The sequence below is a fragment of the Lepisosteus oculatus genome, chromosome 6 (genome assembly GCF_040954835.1).
Source record: "Lepisosteus oculatus isolate fLepOcu1 chromosome 6, fLepOcu1.hap2, whole genome shotgun sequence".
NCBI lineage: Eukaryota > Metazoa > Chordata > Actinopteri > Semionotiformes > Lepisosteidae > Lepisosteus > Lepisosteus oculatus.
In genome coordinates, this window is record NC_090701.1 from 2,253,447 (window position 1) to 2,280,996 (window position 27,550).

At 40.1% G+C, this 27,550-nt stretch overlaps 1 protein-coding gene across 9 annotated transcripts in view; it reads right to left on the minus strand.

The window, feature by feature from the left end:
- tpk1 (thiamin pyrophosphokinase 1) overlaps positions 1 to 19,369 on the minus strand; it is a 118,558-nt gene extending 99,189 nt beyond the window's left edge. For 3 of the 9 annotated variants that reach the window (XM_015354886.2, XM_015354880.2, XM_069190863.1), the window contains exon 1: positions 7,931 to 8,008. Coding sequence is in view for 6 of the 9 variants with exons in the window: in XM_015354887.2 (XP_015210373.2) it covers positions 7,931 to 7,973 (43 nt within the window). In the remaining 3 variants the exon portion in view is untranslated. Of the gene's footprint in view, positions 1 to 7,930; positions 8,009 to 8,284; positions 8,393 to 8,413; positions 8,479 to 18,911; positions 18,936 to 19,282 lie in introns of those variants that run through there. The other 6 variants (XM_015354887.2, XM_015354882.2, XM_069190865.1 and 3 more) reach the window with 4 other exon arrangements.
- Positions 19,370 to 27,550: the final 8,181 nt, after the last annotated feature.

Consider the following 27,550-nt stretch of genomic DNA (forward strand, 5'->3'; position numbering starts at 1 on the left):
CTCTGCTTCGGGCGGGACGCCGAACAAGGTCTTGCCCACACGGTTATTAAAGAACCCACAGCACTGATCGTAAGAGCAAGAATGTCAAACCCAGGCCCCGACTAAATTCCATCCTGGAGCTGCGCAACTTGACCTGGCTAACGTTCCCCTTTAATTCAGCTTAGGAAGAAATACATCACTGTCACTCAGGTGGGGCTGCACGTCAGTGTGGAATGAAGTGGGTCCCATCCTATGTGTGAAGTGCTTTAGGATCCTTTGGGATCAAAAGCACTGGTTAAAAGCAATTAATTCTAAAACTAATTAGCACCTAGGCAAATTATTATTAATCATAATAAAAGTGATATCAACACCCCCACTAACAGCAGCAATAATAACTGTCAATCGCTGGATTAACAGCTCATTGCATGACCTCGACATGTTTATTTTACTCTGGAGGGAAACGCTTGTTCTAAAATGGATGCTTACAATGTCAACTCACCCGAGATCATCCGTTTTAAGGATTACATGAAATACCGGATAAACACGAACCAACTAAAAGACACACACTGACCAGGAAATGCATTCATGGCTTAGAACAGAATTTGTTCTCTCAAACGTTTATCTTATTCCAGTTGGCTGCAAAGTTGTTTTCCAATGCCTTTGCAATTAATTTGATCAATTCGGAAGTGAATTAAAAACTGCATGTGCAAGACACAGCACAAAAAACTGTGTGATACTATTTCCCTAACAAAGGTATTACTGTGACGTCTATTAAAAAGGCATACTAAGCATTCTGGCTCAAAGCACAGAAAAGGCAATGACAGAAAAATAAATCGATCTGCCACCATTCAACAGAAACTATAATTGATCTAGAGTTACATAGCAAATTTAAGACTAAAGGTTTCAAGGCTAGCCTCCAAAATAAAATTAGTAAATACAACAAACGCATAACCCTACTTATGGATAAGCTATTCTTCTTTTCTGCATTTTAAAGTGTAATTGAGAAGGAAAAAACGTCTCTCCAGCTGTACTGAGAACTAAAACCTCACAAAGCTGAGGGACACAGGTGTGTTCATGTGTGACTGCTACCCACACTGCCCCTCTGCACAGCGAGAGGCGTGTACAACAGGAAGTCAGGAGGGGCGCCTGGGGACCTTTTGCGCTTTCAGAGACATGAGACATGTTCAAAGCGCATTAGGCAGGACACTCATTTAAATATTTGTAAACTTTCAAACTAGCAATGTACTGTAGGTCTGTGAGCGTTGCAGGAGTCAATAATACACATTAACTGAGTTAAACTGTGCTGTAACTGGATGAAGTCATAGTACATGAGAGTATTACACATTCACTACAATTTTCCACAGGGGCCAAAGGTACAGTATACAGACAAATGACTAAGCAAGCTATTCAGTAACTAGATGATTTTATTAATGTTGTTTTTACTTATCTGAGATGAAGAAGGGGTACTTGGTTTTGCAACCATGCTACACTGTATGCACTGTAACAACTTACAGTGTTAGTTTATCTGACTTCTTCCTTAATGTTCTTGCCTTTGAACCCAATATACTGTGTGTTCCTAAGCTGTGTGCCTCAGTGTGTTCATACTGTTAAGAAACAGTTTCCAAGGTAAAATTCCAAGGATGTCCTGTTTGTATTTGTTATATACAGTGTATATACATTGTATTTCCATTTTCATCTCCTTGTTTCTTGTCAAGTATGTGTCTCTAAACAGGCAAACTTTCAAAAAAAAATCAAAAAGCTACAAAAACTACCCTGCATGGATGTTTAAGGAACTTTTTTTGAGACAAAAATAGTCATAACGTATTAAAATTCAACAGGCTGCTGCATTGATCATTACTTTTGTTCAGCAATGCTATGAAAAACAAATTCTATAAAAGAACTTTGATCAAATTGAGACAAAATCCTGCAATGTAATAAAATAACCTATTGAAGACTGCAAAGTCTGCTTAGTATTCTACTGATTTATCTTGCCCATGAAATACGTTTGAACATATGGCCCTGAAATTTATGTCCCTATCTTTTGCTCTTTAACACAGCTGGATACAACCTTACCTTGACATTACTCAAGATCATCTGCGACATCAGCCTCAACAGCTGCAGGCTTTTTTTTTAATCAAATGCGAGCTGGAACTTTTTATGTTGTTATGACTTTAAAACTGACAGCCATTTTTTTCCTTCTTTAATAATGAAATAGGGGAATTTTCACTTGACATTCAACCTGATTTGCCACCTCACTACATGTGTCCTTCAGATCACGTGGGGTCTGGGTAATCTTTTCACGCTGGGAATCTGCAGTGGAATTAGCAGACTTTTAATGCAATTTGGAGGACAGATAGAGAACATACTGAAAATGATTTTGTTCCGTTATAATTAATTTGGCAGTTTTTTTTTGTTTCCAAAGCCACTTACAATGATCGATTTTTGGTACCCATTTACACAACTGGGTTTGCTGGAACAAACGGGTGCACAGCTTTGCTCAGGGATACAGCAGGACCTGGGATTTCACCCCTCAACCCTTCAGTCAGACGTCCAGAGCCCTGATCACCAGCCCACACTCTCCTACCAGTGCAGCCTCAGTCCACTTGAACCTGGTCACCCACAGCGGTCACCACTGTAATAGGCCGGCCGTCAATCTCCAGAATAAAAAAGACAGATGGCTCAGAGACTGATCAAAATCAATGCTTCACCTGTGCTAACTTTACTATTTTGCACCCAGCCAACAAAATAGATTAAAAAAAACTTAATCAGCATCAACATCCAAACACGTTTTAGTCTTTATTTGCATTTCAGATCTCATTTCTTACTTAACATCACCTTCCTTGATCTGCTGTTCACAGGTGCTGAGAGTAGCAACCCAGGCAGGGCCTAATCTGGGGAGTCTATGGATTACTGCCTGACTGGAAGTAAACACCTTCAAAATGCAGTTTAGCTTCTGTGTTTCGGAAAACTTATAATATCATAACTATGGATACAGTAGTCATTGAAGAAGGAAGACTATAAGGGGACCTCTCACAAGTATTCAAAATCCTCAAAGTCAAGCCAGGGGAATAATACAGCATCGACAAAGAAACATAACACAGAAGACAGAACTGGAAGCTACACGGATGTGCATTTATAACCGACAACAGAAAGGCCCTTATTTATGCAAAGGGTTCTGGGAGTCTGGGACACGCTACCCAGCCACATGTACGGTGTACCCTACACGGTTCAACCTCAACTTTGCAGAGCATGCTGAGTACGTATACTGTTTGCAGAAACTACAATATGTACAGTACTTTAACCAACAGGTGTCAGGATTCTTGTCACACGTCAGAAAAACTGTTTCGCATCCGTGTCTGAAAGAATTGAAAGAGAAAAGAGCACATTGCGAACTTCAGCATCCCCCTGCTCATGCTGTCACTCATGGCTAAAACAGGCTGACACACATAACAGAAAATCTGCACACACATGCCAGGCAGTTTAGAAAAATACACAGGTCACACATGGATGCTTGGTGTAAACGTACATTCATTTATCAAAGCCATGCGCTTTTGTCAAGAATGTTTCTGCTACTTTCTCCTTGCTAAAGAATAATTTCTAAAACTGAAACAAGCTCTGTGTCTTTCAGTGATCACCTCTGAAGCACAGTATGTCAGTAAGTTCTTTCGATTATCTGTCCATTTATCCATCTGCCTACAACTTTTCCATCGAGAGATTGTTTTTCACAAACGTAATATGCAATTTGTTAATGATGATTTATTTGCCGAGCAGTGCAAAGTCTTTTAATTTTTTTTAAATTATCATTTTATTTACATGAAAGACAGGCAATGTACTGTAAACCCAGTTCCTAAACTGCTACAGTACAGTATGAGTTATACACTTTCAGGCTGATTGAAAGGGTCTCAGCAGACATAGACCCACAGAGCACCCAACAACATTCGTGCTTGTGTCTCTTTCCACACATATTTTAGGTGTATTATGTATACATTTTTAAATGTATTACTATAGTGAAAAGTGCTCATTACTGGATCAATGAGGAATTTCAGCAAAATTTGATCATTATATTAATGATTATATTGATGCTTGTACCGTTGCCTCTCAGCCAAAACCAACAAAATTAGCTTTCATCATATTTTTAAAGATATTTTCCAAGTGCTGGATGCTTTTGAGGTTTCAGGGAATGATCTCAATAAAGCTAAAAGTTATGTGGATTAATGTTCACGGCACGACAAAACAGCTGTGGAATAAACACATGCACTGATTGATTTCTATTGCTTTAAAATACCTACAGTCACCTTTCCCTTCGAACCCGCACATGTGGCCTGGCTGCATATTTCATGAATGAGGCTCAGAGGGAGGGCGCTCCCTGGGGGACAGGAGCACCGGCTCCTTCCCAGGACAAGGACACGGCATTAGCAAACGGCTGCACACAGAAAGTGGGGAAGTTAGGAGACAAGGGTCACCGCCAGCGCAGTAAAGAGCTGTCTCTGGCCCTTCAGACTGACGCTGCTTAGCTTGCTCTTCATGCCCGAATGAGAAAAGGACCAAAGCAATAAATCCTCCTGCAGTTCAGCCCACTGATGTCAACAGCGCTTGCCGAACAATGTGAAAGCGTTTCTATTCACTTCCCATCACACGGATGCTGCATTTCCTTACACTGAACACTGCCAAACGAAGGAGAAAACCTTTACTGGCAAATCCGCCCCACACGCCATCGACAATTCATCCTCAGCCAGGCCGGCCTGTTGCACAAAGAAATGTTTGTCTTACAGCTAGTTAAAGCAGTTTATTCAAATTAAAAAAGTTTATTAAAAAAGCGTGTGACCATAACTATTAATTGAATTCCTCCACAATTGTTTATCTATTTTTACTTCTGTGATAAACCCCTTTGAAACTATCTTGCAATACTCTTCTTATAGATGCTAAAAATCCAATATGAGGCTCAGTGCCTTTTGCCGTTATGTTGTCGCAGAGCAAATTTAGTTTTCTGCTTATGAAATTCTCAATACAGTACAGGAATGAGTTGCTGTTCTTCAGAGTGCCACAGCAGGTCAAGTCTAAGCAATGTCAGGATGTAATGCTCTTTTGAAACGGGTGTTTGTTTTTTTCAGACAAATCTGTTAACATAGGTTTTGCCTTTGCTTTATTAGTTTAGTTCAGTGCTTTGAAGGGGCCCCTATCAACACCTTCTGTGGATGAGTTAGCTATGTGTGAGTTAGCCATGCACTTTTATGCGCATACCATCAGAGATTTGTGGAATTATTCTTAGTGCCTCTCAGTAGAATCCAGCTTATTAAGCATTATCAAAGGAGAGTATCTCTAGTTCTAAAACGCCATTTTCTGGCAGGACCATATGTGATTTGGTTATTGGCTTTAGTAAATAAATACAAACGAAGAGTAACAAATAAGATCACGTTTGTCAGATATCAGTTAATTGATCCAAAGATTTCTTGAATAAAGCCAGAGTATTGGCTCCAACAACATGGCTGGGCTGCTTGTTCCACCCTCACACAAACCTGTGGAAAAGAAGTGCCTCCTGTTTTGGGTTTTTAATGCACTTCTATATTTATTCTACATAGTTTTCACTTGTCTTTCTGTTGTTTACAATTCACTGTATATTCTAGTCTGCTGGGCTGACTTTGTCAGTGCCTTTTAAATGAAAGAGGATTTTAAATACAGTAGTTGTATTATATCTGTTATAGTCTTCTTTGTTAAGAACTCTCTAGTCCATGGGTACTACACTTGTCATACTACTATATGATGTCTTAGATGACATCTCTGGTTGCCTTGAGAACATTTGGTAATATACCATCAAGGATTTATTAATTAATTATGGTCTGAAAAGCAGCTTTTGTGAAACTTTTGTTTTTTTGTTATTCAATGATACTGTATATGTACAGTATAACTTACAGTATATTTCTGTATACATGAATACAGATATTTAGATATGTGAAAGGCACATTCAGACGGTTTCTACAGATACATTAATTATGAACTCAGAAGAGTGTACATCAGTCTTCCATGTAACCATGGTAATTACATGTGTAAAAAAAGATCCCTGACTTTTCGATACTTTTTAAATTCATTTTGCAAGAACTTTGCATTAGTTAGCAAATATTTTCTTCCTATCAGATGCTAAACTAGTTCACCGATTGCCCGCTTTCACTTACTGCTTGTTACTGAGCCAGATCCCTCAGTATCTCTGCTCTTTGCCACTGATGGTGCTTCCTCACCACAGTACTTCAATGGCAGCCAGATGTAAGTGTAGAGGGGTCTGCCTTGGATTGGGAAATCTGGGTCTCCTGCAAGAGTCTGCATCATGGACCTTTCAAACTGCCTACGACCATGCTGAGGCTCTGCTCTGAAACCGCAGTTATGAGCTCTACTAATGCTTCTGCACGCATCTAATTCCATTGAGCAATGTAAGGAGAGCATAAAAACACACTCCTGATGTAACTGTCCCCTTAAGCACGTGTGCGTGAGTCTCTATGGGATGACTGATTAGTTCAGGGGATAAAAGTAAATTCCCTGCATAAAAAAAAGCTATAGCAATGCACTTGTTTCACTACCTCTACCTCAACCCAAAATGAACAATGCATGTCACACCTTAACAATTTATGTCTATATTGTATTTATATGTATATTATACATATTTATACTATATTGAAATATATTGTATAACATGCAATTCATACCCAGACTCCTTGACTAAACCACTCTGATTCCAAAAGCTAAAGTGTCAGAAGTCCGGAAGCTACAGTAACAAAACAGCTATGTAAACAGAATGGTGCTTCTTCATGTGCCGTACTATCGATTGACCACACTCCTGGTGTTTCCAGGTGGCTCGATCAATCTGTTACATTACAATCTGCCTACAGCACTTGTAACAGGATCCTGCTGGACGTTCTTCTGACTATCAGCATGCAACAGCACACTGTGTTTTCCGCTACAGGAAGGAAGACATACTGTACTCTACGCAGAGCAGGACTTAACTCTTGTGTCATTTTCTTAACCCCCACCCTTTATAGCTCCAGATAGGTTGGGAAGCCAGAATATATCAGACAAAGGCATGCAGTACTTTATAAAACTAAATATGCAGAAACATATTTCTAAATTAGTTGTAATTATTAATGTATGGTGCATTAGGGATTCGCACACTAGTTATCCTGGCACACAGCCATGTAGGATGCTAAGTTACTCTGTGGAAAGCTTTCATTTTAATTACTGTTTTCTCCCACGCTGTGTTTAACTTAAAGAAATCCAGCTATTCTACACTACTAACGTCAGAACTTCATATTTCAGCCTTTCTCAGTGGCAAATGCAATTAATTTTTTTTTATTTCATTCAACTGCTGGCATCAGTTGTGTGCAAAGACAATACAGTAAGTAGGAACTTTTGAATCTAAATTCATATAACTAACTGTGTTTGAAAAAGACCCTTAAATGTCAAACATGATAAAAAACAGAGCTTAAAATGCATATAATCACGTTTCAAATAGAAATGGCAAAAGACAATTCTGAAGCAGACCAGTAGAGTGTGGGGTGTTTTAAATTGTCTTTGCTTGAACAGGAAAGATTTCATGCAGTAGTGAATTTAACCATTTTTAAAACATTTTGCTATTATATTCACAAACAAACTCTGTTTACGTGTCAGTGATAGCAGCAGTGGAGCAGCTGTTAGATCTCTGGCCCCCTCACAGGGAGGCTGAGAGTTCAAATCCCACATGAAGGACACTGCAGGTGGTACAGCAGGAGTGCCCAGAATGCCCCAGCCAAGCCTGCTGTCTCTGGAATGTGATCAGGAGTTCAGTGTGGGTCATTGTGAACTTATCTGTGGCACTACTGAGAAAACCTCTTCAACAACAGATTGTAGATATTTCTGTTAATGTACAACTACCATCTTAAACTAAACATGGGGAAGAGGAGAAGGAAGCACAGATTATCCACAATACCTGAAGGGAGCAAGCAGTCCAGCGGTGTAAATACCTCAGCCATGACAGTCAGGATGCTTTTTGCCCAAAAGACCACAGCTAAAATGAAAACAAGAAAACCATTTGAAAATCAAATTGCATTAAGCACAGGTTTAATTTTATTACAACACAGCAATTCATCAGAACTCTCTCTACGAACCACAAACTGAAATTGCTGGACTTGTCAAACCTCGGGTTTCCAGTAAAATAGATGTTAGCGGGCACTGGTAATATAGTCCAACAATGGAAAATATAAAAATAGAGGCAAAAAGACCTTTAAAAACCCCAGCTGGACTATGGGATATTTCACTGTAAACTGCGTCTAGTAAAGCATACTTTCAGACTTCTTTCTCCTCTGCGTCAACAAGCTCTCTCCTGCACAAATCGTGGCGCACTGTCGCTCAGCCCCAGAAGAAACAGTCCTACCACCTTCCCCTCATGGTATACACTGCACTCACTCAGTACCTGGTGAGTAGTTTCCCACTCAGGCTTCCTCCACCTACTATGTTGAAAGCAACATTAATCCCAGAGAAGCCACCGGCCAAGTGAGCACACGTCACAGGCGCACTGACTTCTTAATCCAAAAGCACGTCTCTCACTTATTAATGTGACTCACCGACTTTGCCAGTATATACAAAAGACCTGATAAGAAAGTAGATTGGCTACTGATGGCTGTCTTTGATTAGTTATTTATAAAATCTGGTAAAACGAGAAGGTACAAAACTCCCAGTTTTGCTAATTTAATGATATACTTCATTATCCTTCTGTTCTTTGTTGTTCCACAGAATTGGTATAATATGCGTTTTTGGAACCCCTCTCTTTGTTCTTGTACTTATGAACAGTCTCCATACTGGGGCTTTGCTGTGGAGATTGACGTCCAGAGGACAGAGTGCATCCTACTGGTCCATCACCTTGGTTTACTTGGTTTCCCATCCCAGTACAGATTGTGATATCTGATGAGGCCACATTAGAAGGTGCTGTACGTTTTTGAACTGAAGGCTACTCTGCCTAAAGACAAAAACAACTGATTCCAGAAATCACCACAATATACATCATCTGCTCCTAGCAGAGCAGCGGCTGCAGATATTGTCCACTTAAACCCAGACTGTAACCTTGATTCCTGCATTTCTCTCATTATTTTTCTTCTTATTATTATTTGAGCGGAATATAGTATAATGTACATTACAGGTTCGATATTAATTTTAAAACATAAAATTAAAGCTAACTCCTATTTCAGTCTGCAGCACATGAGATACATTTTTAATTTTTATTCATTTACAAGTTCCAATGTTTAATTAGAAAGTACATTATCTAGGTAGGTAGTTCAGTGGATTGTTTGCAGACACCTTTTGATATCAGCTTCAGTTCTTAAAAGGTTCTTTTTCCCACTTAAGTACATTTTTGCATGAATGGTACACAGATTATGTAACTTTAATGAGTTTTCAAATGCTATCCCACTTTCTCTTATTTACTAAGAGTTTATGAAAAAAGGAATACGCTTTTCATAAAAAGCGTTATGAAGTGTTGAAGAAACTGCGTTCAGGGATGAAGCCAGCTTTGAAAAATTGATGAGGCCCCTTGTGCATCTGCTCCACCCAGAGTCAGCGCTTTTCTAGCCAAACTCAAAAACTGCATATTTAAAAACTCTGCAATTCTGACATGCAGGACAGTGGACTGTAACCGTTTTCTTGTGCTGCCATGCAAGTACTTCAATCTGTAATATTAAAATGAATAGAGACAGTATTCAGCACATCAGTCAAGATGACTTTCAATTTGCCTGGGACTTGTGATAGCAGATGATTTGAGGGCTATACAGACATTTCATGGAAGAAAATGAGCTACATTTAAATATTCTTAAGGCTCCCACTGCTTGAGCCAACGTGAAACAAATACACTTAATCTGGTGCCTCTAAAATACATGTTATAAACTGCAAATGACAGCAGTTTAGCACAACAATTTTAATAAACTACATGGATAAAACCATACAGATTAATTTATTACTTACTTTATATCAGACATATGTACATGTATTGCATAACATTCCAAATGAGTTGTGATGTGTGCTCTTTTAACTACATTTTTGTGAAATGTGAAAATCTTTCTTCAAATCATTAAGTCATTTTTTAAAATTTAGACCTAATCAGTTAAATACTACTAATTCTGCAATATCTCTTGCTCTGCTTTTGATTCCTATTGAATCTAAGGTTTTTGACCTGTAGTAAGAACTAATTTGTATCCGTGGTATTGTGTGATGCAAGTATGTGTACTTTCTCCACTGCGATTAATATGTATTTAGTTTAGAATTTATTACACTTAAAGTTTAGGATAAAGTGTAAAATAAGCTCAAAGATAAGATAAGCTTAAAGTGTAGGATAAGCTCAGAGCAGATGTTATTGAAAACAGTTCAAAAGCATACTGAAGAGATCTAGAGAAGCACAAAAAAGAAGCAAGCAGACCCTAGCACCTGTGAATCTCGCTGAAGAGTCTTTTAATTAGCCTTTGCTGTCCAAATGGTTAGCACAAGCACCTCCTACTGTGGTGCATAAGGGATCGATGAGGTTTTCTTTAGATTAGCAGCTGTAGACCGGTGGAAAGGGTTAAACATGGGACAGGCAAGGCATACTAATTCAGATTAATTGAACCCTTCATGTGCACAGGATAGAAGCTGCTGGTGACTCCGAGAGCCTGGAAACCTGCAGGCCTGACCTCAAGTACCAAGGCTGTGACTGCCTCTGTGTGCCACCCACCCTCATCACCTACCGAGCTGGTGCCCAGGGGGAGACGTACTGTAAAGACGAATTTCTTCAAACAGGGGCTCATGCAATGAAAAGGAGTGTGAGTAGACACCGAGTTGAGAGGGCAATCACCTCTCCCTGATCCCCCTCACTGACCTCTGCTGGGGAGCAATGTGCTAAAGTGCGCTGAACGTGTGAAATTTAGGATAAATACACAGGCACAGACGAAACCTGTTGTTTTTCTTCTTTCAATGGAAAAAATACCGAAGCCCGTACTTTGTGCTTTTAAATACACTTCCCAGGACTGTGTTTTACAAGGCCTTTACTGGGGTTATTTGTAATAAACAGTCACATGGGGTAGTCATGGCAACTAAGACTTTCAGCAGAGGTGCTGAAAAAATACATAATAAGCAGCCAAAGAGTGCGCTATGAAATTACAGAAAGTGCAAATCTAACACTGCAAAGAAAAACACAAGATCAAGGGTCGGCAGACCAGGAAGAAAAGCACGTCTCGATTTTTCTCAACTACAGTATGTAGCAGATTTTTACTTGCATCTCTTTTTGGATTTATGAAGGGAGACAGTCTGAGGCTTAGAAGTATGAAATGAGACTCCCTCCTGGGCTGCTGCTGAGCCGGTCTCGGGACCGATCCGATCCGATCCGCCTTTGGGCGACGGCGTGTCCAGCTCTGGACAGGAGTGAAGCAGAAGGGCTGTGACGGTGTCACATGGTCAGGACGCGTGGGACAGCGGTCCTGCCGGCAAACCAGAACCGGCTTTTACTGAAAAGCTACCCACCACTGAAACATGACACAAAAAGGTCTGAAGCGGCAGCACTTTCTACTGTCTTTAGAATCGACATTCTTTTAGTTCAGCTGGACCCGGCTTTCCACAGTGTAAGCGAGGCATATATTAGCACAATCACCTGTTACTGTACATTAATGGCGCAGTATGACAGTGTACCTCATCAGAAACCCTGGTCCCCAGAGGCTGTGAAACAATAAGTCACTGATTAATAACATAAAGGACACATGAACGTTTTTGTGAGGAATGAAGTTCTTGTGATGCTTAAGTCAACAGCTCTTAAGCAACATGGGTATATTGTCACTATTTTTAATATTTTAAGGCTCTGTTGAATTGCACTAATGTATTTTATCAAAAGAACATTTACAACATTCACTCCCTACATTTATCATATACTGTATATATACATCTCAGTTTTGTGGAAGCTATCTAAAACATCCCACATATAACGACTTTCAGCATTTGTGAAGTTAAAACTGTCCCACATATTCTGATTATCAGGAATTCACTAAAGATTGAAAATCATTTGAGGCTTAGCAAGCCAGACAAGGAAATAGAATTTATCTTGTTTATCAATATATTGTAGCACCAAAAAAAATCAACATTTTTATGATTCTGTAAAATGTCCATTTTGCAAATAAACGTAGCTTTCTTAATTTTGTTTTATGTTAAATACAGTCCCACAGAGAGTAATTTCAGGTGAATGGAACTGAACTAAAAAAGAATTGAAGAGAAAGTCCAATTTGTAGACTGGGTCACGGTTGAGCAGGCCCATCCAGCAAAACTGAATAGGTGCTGAGGGAATGGAGTGCAATAGAAAATAAAGTCTGGGTTACAGAAGGAAAATGCGCTACTGATCGATAGAAAAGTGAGTGGGCTTTTTTTGTTTCTGTTGTTTTGTGTGTTTTTTTAATAATAACCTCATTACTTACTGATGCCTCCCTCTCAAAGCAGTATAATCTTAAGCCATTGCACAAGATGAAAATCAATGTTTGGCGGGACGCACTCTTTTTAAATATTACCAGGTTAAGGCCTGTGAATTCAAACTTTTTTTTCTTGAAGTTTGCTCAGAGACCTCGGCTTGTTTCCGTCGTCGTGGTCCCCGTGCACAGGGGCCCCCAGTAAACTGGTCCAGGTGTAAGCGGAACTCTCACATCGTCTCTGGAGAGAGCAGGAAAGGCTGCATTTGGGATCTGCAGTGCACAGTCGTCGGAGCAACGTCTAGATGTCAGGCAGGGAAATCCTGGCTTATTGTCCATCAGCAGACACTTTTGCTCCCAAGAGTCATGAGGTTCTCAGTGATTAACTGCTAACTTCAGCGCTTAGGAGGTACAGCAATTCCGGGTCACCCACAAACCCACAGTGTAGGTAGGCGCCTCCTACTGAGGGCTATCAGCACTTAGTTAAGGGCTTGAAAAAGCTGAAGGGCTCATCTGGATGGGAAAGCAGCAGTGTAAAGATCACCTTCAAGGTCACTTCTGGAGTGGCGGCAAATCCGAGTCTTCTCCATTCCACAGAGCTCAACGTTGATATGTCACACCTTGTGCTACAGTTTTCTCTTTGAGAGAAGACACTCCAAAAATGTGGCTTGATGTTAGAACCTGTTTTTTTTTCTTAAATCAGGATGCACAACTCTGTCTTTACACCTCCCCTGACGAAGAGCAGATGAGATGATCTCTCTGTGCTACCAGGTATGTGACAATGATGACATGCTCAAGTGTCCACCAGTGTACTTCAGTATATCTGCTGCCAGATTTAAAGTTATCTTTTTAGGCAACTAAAATAATGAGTGGATAATCCAGGTGGATTATAACAGCTGAGTTTTTTCGATACTATATGAAAGGAGAAAAGATGTCTGATACTGATAACACACTTCAAATGTTTTACTTTACTGATATGTTTTTTGTTAAATGTTCCTATAAATGCAAATATGGTATAAATTCCTCTGCATTTCTACAGCTATGATATAATTGGCAATTCCTGTGTATTTTTTTTAAATCACTGGTCTGGGAAATTAAATCAGTTTATCAAACGAGGAGTAGACCTGCTGTGACTAAAAATAAATATCAAAACCTTGCTCTGGTGATTTCATTCTGCATATTCTTCCATCATACTATACATTTCTAGCACACATCTGAAAATAAAGGTTTCAGCTGAGGCTATGCAGGATCCCATTCTAGTTTTGCCACATACAGTAGTGCATGCAATTATACAGTAGATACTCTCTCATAAAAGGTTTCCAGACTATAATTGGTAATATGTGTACCAAGTTATTGCTACAAAAGTAACTTTATTACCAGGAAAACTACCAGGAAGATAAACAATTTGCCCGGCTTTATGATTTCAAAAATAAAAGCCAGCACTGTTCATGCACCTGGAAGCTGGCACTCCTTAATGGCTCAAACATTCGAGACACATGCTCGTAAGGCATACGAACTCTGAGAGTGTAGCATAGGATTCATTAAGCAAAATAATTAAGCTCATTCAATATTATAGGGTCTCTTACACTGTTCCTTGGCAGCCCAAACTCACTAATCTTATAGGAGCCCCAAAATCAGCTGTTCCTAAACACTGGAAAGAGATGGAAGGTGCTGATTAATTAACAAAAGTAGTTTGATTGATGCCAATTTAATTGTTCCAAGGCTGGTTATCTATAATTCATGACTAAGACACTACTGAACTGGGGTTAGAGAATACTGGTGAAGGGCTACAGACCCACAATAACTTGAGGAGACTGTTATTTTATTACCCTTATTTGAATTGGAAAAAAAATGTTGTATGTGATGTAAAATGGGCATAAAACTGCACTCCCGAGAACTGCTTCTCATAATGTCCTGAAGCTGAATTCTTAAGAGATCATTTAAAAAAAAAATCTCTGCTTTGCTGTACAGGGTACCCATGCAAAACACAAAAAAACAAAGATCTGTGACCCCGAACACTTTATAACAAGACAGCTCAGCCGTGTCAGCCACTGGATACCGTTCAGCCGAGAGGGATGGGAGAGCACGTTTTTGGCTGCGGGCACAGTGGGGATCGAGAAGAAAGCGCTGCTGCCTGACTGATCATGCTGGGGACCGGAGTCAATGCAGCATTAACAGCAAGTTTCCACTTCTTAGCCCTGCCAGGAACAGAGGTCAGCCTGCCAGCCAGTGTGCTGGCCCCTCCTCCCAGAGCTCCACAGTGTGGGTCAGAGAGCGATCCTGCCCGCTGAATACACCCACAGCCAGAGCAGGGAGCTGCTCCCACTCTCTCCTGTTTACTGCTCAAGAAGCTAAAGCCCTTTTGCAATTAAAAGCAATTAATTAAATAAGCAAGACCTGTCCTCTGCCTAATGACCTCTCACTGAATACACTGCTTGCTCTAGTTTTCCGCCAAGAAAATTGTTTGCTTACTGAGATTAAAACAAGAGAAAGTGTCTCAGCTACTTTTACTTTGCCACTCCAAAGCAAAGCACCATGCAGCACCCTACAGACTGTACAATAGGCTGGTATGTGCCTTCCAGCAGAGCAGGGAAGTCATTGCTCAGTCTCCAATAGCTGAAGCATTATCTGTTAAACATTCAACAGCAGTGAGGCATCTAGGATTGCTCGGTATAAATTGTGTTTGCTTTGGTCATGTTTATTTACAAAACAAATTTAGAGGTCATATCATTTAAGCATCATATTAGCATGAATATTCACTGATGGCCTCCTTCAAAATTAGTTCTTAAAAGGACAAAAAGTTTCAGTATTTTATATTTGCATAAAAGCAGACTGATGTGTGTTCAAAATCACAAAGAATTCAACAACGCAATTCCAAAAGTTCTGAAACATTTATTTTTGTATTCATATTTTGTGGTTGTTTCCATATTGCTTTTTTAGAATTGGAAACAATTCCTTCTGTAGCATAAAAGGCACATAGCACAAATTAGCAGACTTTGGACTGCAAAGGCATTTTGATCATACCTTCCTCTGTGATCCTGGCACAGCGTTGTTATTTTTTTAGTTATTTCACGCTTCAGAACGTCAGTAAGATGAGGATACTGATTAAGTACAACTTTGGGAGGAAGGCACAATCATTTTAAAGGGAAGTAGGAGGATCAAGGGTCTAAGAATAAACCAAGGATTTTTTAGATAGAATAGAGCAGTGATTAAAGAAATGCATTCATTTGGAACTTCTTCAAAGTACTGTAACTTCACGAATCTAATAAAAGTGTATCTTAATTCATTCTGAGCTCTCCTCCTCTTTTTGTTATTGTCAGTAGTGCAGCAACGATTTGTATGATAAGCTTGAAAATTAGGACTGAACAATTATTCATTGCAAGAAACAAAGCTAGACTCTGAGCTGTGCTGTTTTGAAATCTGCTGGCATAATATTATCACAGGTGCGGAAGCTGCGAACTTATATTTTAGTGTTAAGAAACCTGTCAACATGTCTTTGAAGAGGATGAAAACTTTTATCCTGATGAAGCAGAAGCTAATCTGATATCTGGTAATATATACACTTGAATTCACAAGTTTTCTCTGCCTTTCATTCAGCACGAGTGACACAAAACCACTCCAATAAAACTGCCACATCATACCTTATTGGCTGCTCTCCCAGTGTGAGCTTTCTGTACTTTCCTGTAAAATGTTACAAACTAGTCATAACAGGACTCTCAGATTTAAAAGTGCACTATGCTGCAGGGACAAGAAAGAAAACCAGGAGTTTTGACTGCCGCAGTTTGTCAGCTAAAATAACACTCGCGATTGTCAAGACTAAAAAACCTCTTCGTTTTCAGCTAGTAAGATCATTACTAACTGATTGCACGTCAGCCACGAAGGCACAGCTGACCTTACAGGCAAGCGTCTTGCAGAGAAACAGAAGTCTACACTGACAGCTGTTATCCCCTCCCCTGGTGTCCCTGCACTGAAGGTCACTTGGATGCATTCCCTGACCACACAGCTGATGGACTGCAGAATTATCAAGAGCACAAGTGGAGCTCTTAGGCTACTCACTTCTAACCTTTGGACTTTTGCTGTTCACCAAACAAGGAGAATACTAATTAACCAGGGTAAAGAATTTTTGATCTAAAGAGTTCACTTCAAAATGCTTATTTAAATGTTTTCATTATCCAAAATATTAAATCTCGCCACACATCCTGTTTTCTGGCTTTTATTAAAATCTTCATTTCATTTGTTTCCCTTACACTTTTGCTGCTCGCCGGTTTTTACATACACCACCTTGAGATGGTTCTTATGAAAGTCACTTCAGGCTTGCTAGTGTTCAGCTGTTAAGTAGTACAGACATTGATGTCACAAAGCACAAGTTAACAAAGATAAATCACCGGCAGGTTTAATCATAGTAATGTCAAATGGCAAAAACCGTCAGAATCACAATAACGAAAACAAAATGCCAGCCCTGACTTGGTTAACTATTGCTTTTCCTGTACAACACGGTTTCTTGTAGACAATATATAAATCTATGTGAAAAATGTAACATAAAATAGATGGTGTGATATGGTCCTACACAGACAATCTAGCAGGTCCTACAGGTAACCCCTTATGAAAGCAATTTGTAAAGACCAAAAGCACATGATTGTTTTAATCAATTTACCCAATTAACTGATCCAACTAAATCTAGAAAAACCAACATAGGGAACCCATGAGCTATAAACATAGGGAACCTATGAGCTTCAGGATTTTCATCTCCAATAATCTCTAAACTATAAAACTGAGCAAATGATGTGGTGGGGAAAAAATAATCTCAAGTGTTTAGAAATGGCTGAGTTAAAGAGCAACCTATAAAACGTGCCAGACTGTAGCTTCACAGGGCCGAGATTGGCCACAGCTCAGCTAGGGCTTCAGCAGACAGAAACCGCCAGTCTCAAGCTGGGGCCGATGCCTGTTTCAGCTCGATTCTGTAATAACTGTACAGAAACGCATCATCCTCTAAAGATGTCGCCAGGACAGAAAATGTTCCCAACAAAAGATACCCCGCTGTTGATGTCAAGTTCTCCACAGCACACAGCAAGGCTGGCTCCCAATTAACGTGCCTATTCAGGAGGTTCTCCAGCTCTCCGTGAGGAACACTGCGCGGTGATTGCTTTGGCTTTTGTCATGCGCTCGGATCCCCTAATGAGGAAACTGTTAATTGGTCGTTTAGAATGAAGTTCCAGGGTTTACTAATCAGCACAAATGAGGCTGGGTTGGCTGCCGGCCCACAGCACAGACAAGCAGAATTCCCCCCTTCCCTCTTTTTGCTTTGTTGGGTTAACACAGAACTATTTTAAACAAATGTTCCGTTTGATTACTGCACTTCTCTCAAGACTGGAGTTTCCAGTTCCACGTATGAAACTGAACAAGGTTTGACTTTACATTCTCCCTTATTATTATTATTTCTAAGTCACATACTTCATACAAATTAAAGGATTTCTGTCCTATCTACACAGCAAACATGAACAGTTATTTGGTACATTTTTTAAATGTTAACTAAACCGTATTATGTTATATATTATTAGTTCTAAGGCAAAAAGCATTTTTCAAAATTGCACCTCAAATGCTTTATAGGCCATTGTCAAATGCCCGGAGAACTTTTTGCTCAATTCTTGGAAGGGCAAGGGTGTTCCGGCTTGTATATCAACCCGAGCAGCCAATTCAACAGCCTGTTTCCTCAAGCTTACATATTAGATATGGGTTATTTCACAAGGTCCTTTACAGGTAGTTCCACAGAAACACTCACTTTCTCTCTCTGTACCTTATATAAGACTACTCGTGGCCTGGGTGGAAGCATCACAATTATGCATTTAAAATAAGGAGCAATAATTGAACCAACACGGTAACTAAAAGCTCAGGTGGAACAAAACCCTGAAGACACCAGGCGTTCCAGGGACTGGGACTGGGACTGGGACTGGCATTGGCACTTGATCTGTGTCGCACTTAAATCAACTGGTAAGAGGAGAAACTCCCGGCCACAGTCTGGAAGAGGGGTCAAGGCTCCTAGCTCAGAACTGGACGGCTTCGGGTTCTAAGCCTCTGTGGGGACACTGCTGATGTAGCCTTGATATTATGGCACCATTATAATGGGCATCCCTGCCTCCAGATCTCTCTGAACCTTCTGTGCCGCAAGAAGGCGAGGTGGACCTCTAAGGTGACACTGTCTCGCTCCCGACATTCACCGCGTTTTAATTTGAGATTTTACATACAACACTTGGATCCCCATTCCCGAGAAACACGACTTAATGTTTTTTCTATAACAAAAGAAAATTAAAAACACACCTGTGACGTTTTTGTAACATGTTTAACGTTTCACAAACGTTCAACCCCGCGATTAAATGCCGGCGAACACGACCCTGCAGTCGGGTTTATACGCTCTCTACCTAATCTGCATCAGATCTGACATCTCAAAAATGACGGAGATCGAATAAGAAAGACAGGTTAAAAAACTGCATTTTGCAAACTGCTGACCATAACGCAACGACGATGCAGCGAAATCGTCGGAACAGGAAATTCAAAGGGCTAAAGGCGAAATACAGGAGGAAAAAGTCCAAAACCGCAATCTACGGAAACGATTAAAGCATACCTCTAGCTACTTCATCATTCACAGCCTATAAAACAAAACCAAAAAAAAAGCTAGAGCGCACCTGCTCATTAAAAAAAACAGCTGTCCGATCTAAGCAAATAGCATGTGCTACGCGTTTTAACCCTGACTATGCTCCTTTTTTTCAGACACTTTTTAAGCATGCATTGCCACAATGAAACCCAAAAGCCGCTTTAAACAATCAATGTTTTAATTATCCGATTCGTAGCGTTACACAAACACAAAACGTGACTCGTACCCCACGCCCGGCTCGGCTCCGCTCTGCTCACAGCCAATGCTCAGCCGCTTCCTGGTGTGGGGGGGCGCCGCGCTCACCCAACGAGCGCCAAGCCAGCCGGGCAAGAGGGCCTCCCCACCACGTCTCACAGCGAGATTCGCGCACTGCGCCCTCTGCAGGCCGTTCGCCTCATGACCGGGCATCACTTTTCAAAGGACGGGACTGTGGCTCCTATCAAGCTACAGGTTATCGCGGCGTTGGAGAACAGGGATTTCAGAGCCCAGAAGCGAGTAGACAGTGTTGAATGTGTAAAATCTCGGAACCTTTGTTCTGCAGTTTAATGGTTTATCCTGTTTTTCCAAAGTCTAAGCAGTGGCATGGTACAGGTATTCATGAACACGTTGGGAAGTAACAGTTACACTTACAGAATGAAAACTGGAGTTTCATTTTACCATTTTCCTGCTCTGCATGTTAGACACGTGGCGTCCGAAAACGTGCCTTAACGCCTCCAGCGGCACTTTAACACTAACACTACTGTTAACACTAACAGCCGACAATTCATTATGATCTCTGGAAGAACTTCTCGTTATTTTTAAAGCATGACTGTGGTGATATATTCTATATACCGAGGCCCATATACGGAAGGTATATGCAAGTTGAACAAAAACGTTTTCTGAAGCTCAAGGCTCATCACCACACACACACACTGTATACGATACAATATGCGTGTGTGCTCTCATGCAGTGACGGGCAAGCAAGGGGAAATTATAATTTGATAGGGGACACTGAGGTTAAATATTGGCAGGACAAGACACTGATTCCAGCCCACGGAAAGCCTGCTAACTCGCGTGTTAAATGAGGACAGCCTGAGCAGGACTGATAAGGAAGATGTGCTCAAATGGTCTGGTCAGTAAACAGCAAACAGAGGCGAGGGAGATTTCAAGTCTGCACGACCTGGATTAGCAACGAACAGTCAGGGGATACACTTTAATTAAACATAAAGGAAACGCATTTCATCTTTCTTCGCGCTTTAATTGAAGGAGAGACACAATTGAACCAGTTAAGAACGATCAGAGAATTAATTCTTGAGCTTTAAGATGGTAAAATGGGATGATTTGCACACGTTGCTGAGTTACAGGAATTAAACATCAACTGGTTGCTTGTTAACTCGGGGGAGGGGGGCATTTAATGTAAAAATACGAACGTTCTTCACAAAGAGATACCAGCAGTGTATTCATTCAGCGTTTTAGACGCTTGATCCCTAATAATTAAAACGTTTTTTTTCTCTTCCCAGAATCAGATGTTTCTATGCCTGTGCTTCACCATTAAGTGATTAATGTGACACTGGAGTCCTCAGCTACAAGCGAAATCACTGATTTCCATGCTGGCTCAACCACGGGGTCACTGAGCTCGATGCAGGCTTGGACTCGTTATCCCTTTTATAACATCATTTGCAGCCAAGCCTGAGCTTTAGAAACAATATTGTGGCAGACTATGGAATCCATTTTTTCCTTTTCTTCCGACTGGCACAGAAGGAATGACATTCCGTGGAAATGCAGCCTCCAGGTGTTTATACCTGCACACGCGAAAGAACTGGCCATCCACGGCTTGTCTCCAAGGGCTCCAGCTTTGTCCACTCAACCCAGTGACAAAGTCAACCCAGCTGCTTTCCTCCGAATAAACAGTGAAACATGAACCAAGGAGGACCCAAGTGTTAAGGACATGGAAATGCACTTAAAACTGAGAACAGTAGGTACTGTAGCTCCTTGCCCAAAGAGTTCTGAGAATGTGGAAGAAGCTGCCCACCCGTGGAGTTGAAGCTGGTACACTGGCTTGTTTCAATACACGACTAGATGAGACCCTGGGATCACTCAGGTCCGACTACCCGACAAGGCAGATGGGTCCAATGATCTCAGTTCATTAGCAAACTTTCTAATGCTCTGTGTGTCATCCAACCACGTGATCCCATTCTAATTGGAAGTTGCTATTAGGACCATTTTTGTCCTTTCCTCATATGTTGATGTGGAGCTCTTCAGCAGACACCAAACCCATGAGGTCAGCTCTGAATGGGAGTCTTAAAGATATTACATCCTGGTGAGTCCAGAGCTTTTCTTTGATTTCCAGCTGTTGCTCTGGGGTGTGATCTGTTGAGGTTGATAATAACTTAGCTTAGATCTTGGGGGTTTTGGTTTTCCTCATGATAAAATGCCACAGCCAGTTTTGTTTCAGTATTCAGCCCCCTTTAACTCACAAAGGGTAATCAATGTGACACCCATAAGCATCTGAGATTTTAAGATTGATCAGTTCTGTTACTGAGAAAAAAAATTAAAGCACAAAACAAGCCCCTTTAGGGAACAGGCCCTTTAGTTTAAAATACAAGGGAAGCTCACAAGCTGTTGCAAAACGCAGAGAATACAAAGAAAAACCTTGAAACAGGGCCAGTATAAAGGTTCCACTGATCCACCCTGAGCAAAGTTTGAGCGAAACAGAACAAGGGAAAGGCTGATGCTCAGTCTGAGCCTAATGTAGACAGGGGGCCCTGCAGAGTCGATGATTGACTGTTTGAGTTGGCATTTGCTTAAAGCACTGAGGCCTTAGGCCAGAGGATGTTACAGCTCTGCTGATTCTATAAGAATTGTACGAACAAACAAATATAAATGATCATCACAGTTAGTTTTGAGCTGTCAGAAAAAAGCAGATACCCAATTTATTACAGGGAGTAACCAATTTATTTACTCCCATGGTGAATTCAGCGAAACCCAGCTGTGGCTAAACAAGCAGTTCATTGGCTGAAGAAAGCAACAGTTTATCTCATCCTAGACATTTCATTGCCAAATTACCCTCCACATTGTGTTGCTGATAAAAATAATTGCTTAGAGGCTGAGGGCATGTGTTTGGTCAACGTCTTCCAGGATCAGATTCATTACAAGGAGCAAAACCAGCTTTTCCTTTTGCATTATTTCTTCACAAACAGGAACATGTCCTGGGAAGGTAATTGGTTTTAATGCTTTTGAATGAGTCAGGTGGTATTAGAATCCACAGTCTTTCTTTCCCATTTTTTGGGGATAAAAATGATAAAACAACTTACAAACAAGTGTAAGTATGACAAATAAAATATCAATGCAATTTATAGACTTCTTTACTTTAAACAGATTAAAGTTGGTAAAGATTAGTGAAAGAGACTAATGTAGAAAACTCTCTAGTGATAATAATCTAAGGTTTTCATCAAAGTTAAGAGTATACTTTTTTATATGGTTCACAGTCAAAATTTGTAGGGATTTTAAATACTGGTTTGGTCACTCATGTTCCACATTACTCATGTTCCACATTAATTTAACAATGAGAGTAAGAAACAGGATTTATATTTGTGTTTTAATGACTATAAAAATATATATAAATAGAAACAAATATATAAAACCGAACTTATTTTACAGGGTTCAAAGAATGAATTCACTGCTTAAGGGAGATATTAGAAAATGTTCCCCTTGCAGTGTAGGATCTGACATGCCAACAACATGGCACACAATGAAGAAAAATAAAGTTTGGAAAACAATGACTGAAACGTTTACCTCCTTGATACTGTACTTTTGAATTCTGAATTCAATATACAGTTCTACACATACTATTTATTTAGAACAAGAAACAAACATCTACAAATATAAAATGTGATTCACTTCTTGGACAGTTTCCTTTGAGTAGCATGTAGCTGATTATCCGAATAACTGTAAAATCAAATGGTAAACCCACTGAAATTCCTTCATTTTGAAGCTCTAAAAGTCTGTTGCTAATACAACTACGTGTAAAATGTAAACTTCCCAGTTAAAACTCTACATTTTAAATAAATGCAGAAATAAATGTTGATTATTAAATGTTAATAACTATGAATCCAGTGAAATGTTCACTGATTTCATTACTTAGGCAAACACAAAAAGATCTACAACATAATTCCACAATACATTGCCACCTGTAAGCAAATTCTGTGAAATCAAAGTTTAATCATTAAACTGCCTACACAGCTGGAATTAACTATTAAGAGCAGAATACACCACCCACGCAATAACAAAGAAGCTTGGATTAGTTCTCAGGCTTAATGATAAAAAAGGCAATCCAGCTATTTTACTTTCAATGCAACTACTGATGTTAAGTTCTAAATGCAAACAGGAGGTCAAGGTAACTCTTTTTCTATTTCTTACTTATGATGAAGTACTTCATTTTCCCATTGGCTGTGCATGTGAAAGAAAACAACATTTCATAAGGCTCCCATCACACCATGAGAAGGATAAGAAATGAAGAGGACGCCATACGGCCCACCCAGTTCGGCTGGTAGCTGGTGGATCCCAGGAACTCATCCAGCTGTTTCAGGAGAGAAGCCAGGGTGTGGGTTTCAACAACATGACTGGGCAGCTCGTTCCATGCTTGTCCTCAGTTCAGCATTTTCCTCACCCCAGATCTATTGCTGGATTTACAGCCTTAAACCTTTGTCACTACTTGAGTAAAATCAGAACATATGAGACTAATGCGTTAAGAAGAATGCTGGAACAGGAGATGGAATTTGTTCGTTGCCACCAGGTCTCAGAAGACAGGATGGAGTTACAGACTTTGCCACACTTATCCTGCTGGCCTGCTGTGTCTCCCAGTTCCCAGCCACAATATAGTGAGTGAGTGGGCTACAGAGCTAAACTACCGTATGTACTTTCGTTACAACTGTTATTTTTAACAGCATGAGTTCAAAAAGAAATTCCGCTGGAAATGACTGGAGATGTAACAGCACTCCCAGAAACATGACGGAAACCTTCTCACTTGGTTGGGTATCAGGTGCTTGAAAATTGAATGGAAGGGAGTGCATGTGTCTAACGACACGTGCTGGCCTGATGAGTTTGATTGAGGGGGGCTGTGATTGGTGTGTTCAGCTTTGCACGATACAGTAGGTGAAGGGACATGTTTTGGGAGCCGGAACAGGCTGTGAGTGTTTCATGGCAAGACTGCCATTCTCAGCCAATTAGGATTCAAACTGAGTAAAAGGCTGCTGTGAGACTGTCTGATCAAGTGCCACGACACTCCTGCTGAGACATAGAAAGCTTTCACATGCTGTGCAGTGGTGGCAGAAGAGCAGCATTTCTGTTTAATAAAGTCTGGGCTGCCTTGCCTTTTACAGTACCTCCCAGACACATTTTGCAAGTGTTATTCCCTCAACCTTCACATATAATAGTATCAGTCCCATTATTTTCCATCCACTTCCTAAACGCTTAATCCAGTCCAAGGTCACAGGGAGATGGAGCCTGTCCCTGCAAGCAACTGGGAAGATTCCAGGACAGGAGCCAGAACCTGTCCCAGCAAGCAAGGCAGATTGCACCCTGGACAGGATGCCAGAGCATCGCAGGGCACACAGACACAAACACACACACTCACTCAGGGCCAATTTTCCCAGAATCCAATTAACCCACCAGTATGTCTGTGGACTGTGGGAGGAAACCTGAGCACCCAGAGTAAACCCATGCAAACACAAACACAAACACAGGGAGAACGTACAAATCCATCACAGACCCCAGCACCCCAAGTCCGGAATTGAACCCAGGGCCCCTGTAAGTCAGTACAGCTCACCACCGCGCCACTGTGCTTCCCTTAGTGTCAGTCTGCCAAAGTTACTGCATTTTAATTAATAAAATATAGAAAATAACTGTACTATAAAAAGTATAGTTAAAGAGCACAAGAAGATTTAAATAAAAAGTGCGATCAAATCATATTTTGGTTTAACAAAATAAAATTGCATATTACCTTCAAACCAATTCAGGACTCCTGTCAAAGCACTTTAAATTTGAAAGCATCGAGCGAGCATGAAGTTAAACCAATATTTAGCGTTTTGCAAGAAAAAAATGAGGCCCAGCTGCAGTCTTTTCTATTCTGTAGGTGGCATCATTGCATACTGTACTCCACTGCAACTTTCGAACGGCTAAGCTGTCCTCTGTGATTGAGGAGAATGTGTCAGAACAACTGGTTAAGTAGAAAGTTATGTCTTTGGGTTTTTTCTTTCGCTCCAAACAATACAGTACACATTGACGACCTCGACCTTTCAGCTTTGCTCCTGCCCTGTTTGTGCCGTAGGAGGCGACGACCCCGGATGAGATGAAACAGACTACCTGGTCTTGAAAGGCCCCAGGGCACTGTTCATAGATACGAGGATCTCGACTCCAGTGCCATGGCTAAACTCGGCTCGGCACTTGCACAGTCAGGCCACCGTACAGTTCACCCTCCATTCAAGTGGTGCAGAGGTGTCTCACTCCTTTCCCTGGTGGTGCAGAGCTGCTGTGTTACCCTGACAGGAGCTGTAGTGGACGAAGAGTGTATTTAAAGTGATTTGGGATCCTTTGTGATTGTTGTTGACAATACTTAATGGCAGCAAAAGCAATGCGGCATTACAAAATTAACTTTGTATTAAATGTATTACAGTATATAAAATTAATTCTGCACAAATAAACGTGTTTTACAATTGTCAGAAAAAGTTTGTGGACCCTTTGGAATCATAGGCACCCCTGCATCCATTTCTCCCATAGTGTGATCTTGAGCACACTCTGTTCATACCCAACTTTTGTGGGGTTTTTCATAGAAAAAAAAACCTTAATCTCACACCTGAATGTCATCCCATTGATTGGAATTCCTGCCCCTTTCAACTGAGGTCATTATACTAGAGGTTCACATACTTTTTCAAGCAGACAGTGAATGTTTAAACAATTTGTTCAGTATACAGTAGACATGAAAAAGTACAATTGTTTGCATGTTATTTGTTTAATCAAATTGTGTTTTATCTATTACTTTGACAGATCAGACAACAGTTTGGGAACAATTGCTGCAGGAATACAGTTCGCAATATTTTTCTCACCACTGTAAGTAAAGATTTACTGGTCTCTGTACATTACTTTTACAAAGAAGAAGAACATTTTAATGTCAAATTAAACTTGATAAACATTAACACCTTTATCCATTTGATTTTAAGGAAAAAATATTTTAAAATTCTAAAAATGTATACAAAGAGGTTGAAAATCATGAGTGTTACATAACAGTATTTACTGTATGTCCTCAAATTGTTCCAGGAGTTGTTGTGAGAGAAATACAGTATACAGAACACGCATCAGGTACTGTGAATTTATGACGTTAAGAATTCAGAAAACCTTGTAATCTTTCAGAAAACCTCGTAACTTAAGTCATTGAGTTCCTCGTTAGTTTTCCTTACCTTTTCACTTGTGAATTCTTTCACAACTCTAAGATTACTTTACTTCACCCTCATAACTTATTTCAAACCTAATCTTTCAGTGAAACTGGAGTAAAAGAGTATGAATGTCTTATTTTTTTAGAAAAAAGCATGGAAGGTGGGATGTTAATTGGGTTATACTGTTCATGGGAGAATCAGCAAAATATCTTTTTCTTTTCATTCTAGTGGAGAATACAAATCCTTTACCGAACATCTTAGCAATTTGCGGCATTTTTTCTATTCAATTATAGCCAAAGAACAAAATTACAGAAGTGAATTTGATTTCATGCCTAACAGGGTGAAGTAATAAGAATGAGAGGTATCAGGTAAATCTCCAGACAGATCATAATCTTCAGAGCAGCGCTTATTACATAGCTGTTCTCATTACAGATCTGCTCTTCATCAAAACAAAGCAAGCTCTGTTCAAGAGCATTGGTGCAATTAGGGGTTACAAAAATAGAGAACTGCAAAAAACAGGCCGAGTGGGATAATCAATTAGCAAAATAAATAATCACAACCCTTAAATTGTAAAGATTTTGCCAAGAATATACATGAATGGTTGGTATAATTAGAGGTACCCAAGTACAGCTTTGACAAGAACAATTATAAATCAAGGAAACTGGGATAAAAAGTCTTTATTAATAATGATAATAACACAAAATAAACAACACAATACAGAAAACATACAAATTACCCTATTTACACACAGAATAACCCCAAACTGCTACCAAGTATTCAAAATCCTGTATAATGGCCACACAGGCCAATAGGCGAGATAAACTTGCCTTCTAAACTAAACAGGACACAACCTAGAGTTATATCTCTCTCCCTGTATGTCTGGATGTTACAAAGTGAATGGGAAACCTATCTCCCTATTCTTAAAATGGATTCACTAACCAGAAGAGATCATTTCTAACCTAGTGCTTTTTTTATGAAGGAAACCAGAGTTTCCTAAAACAACAGACTTGCAAACTCTCTTAACAAGGTTTCATACTTAACTAGAATCTGGTTTTAAGTCCAAACAAGGACTTCTCACCTGGCAC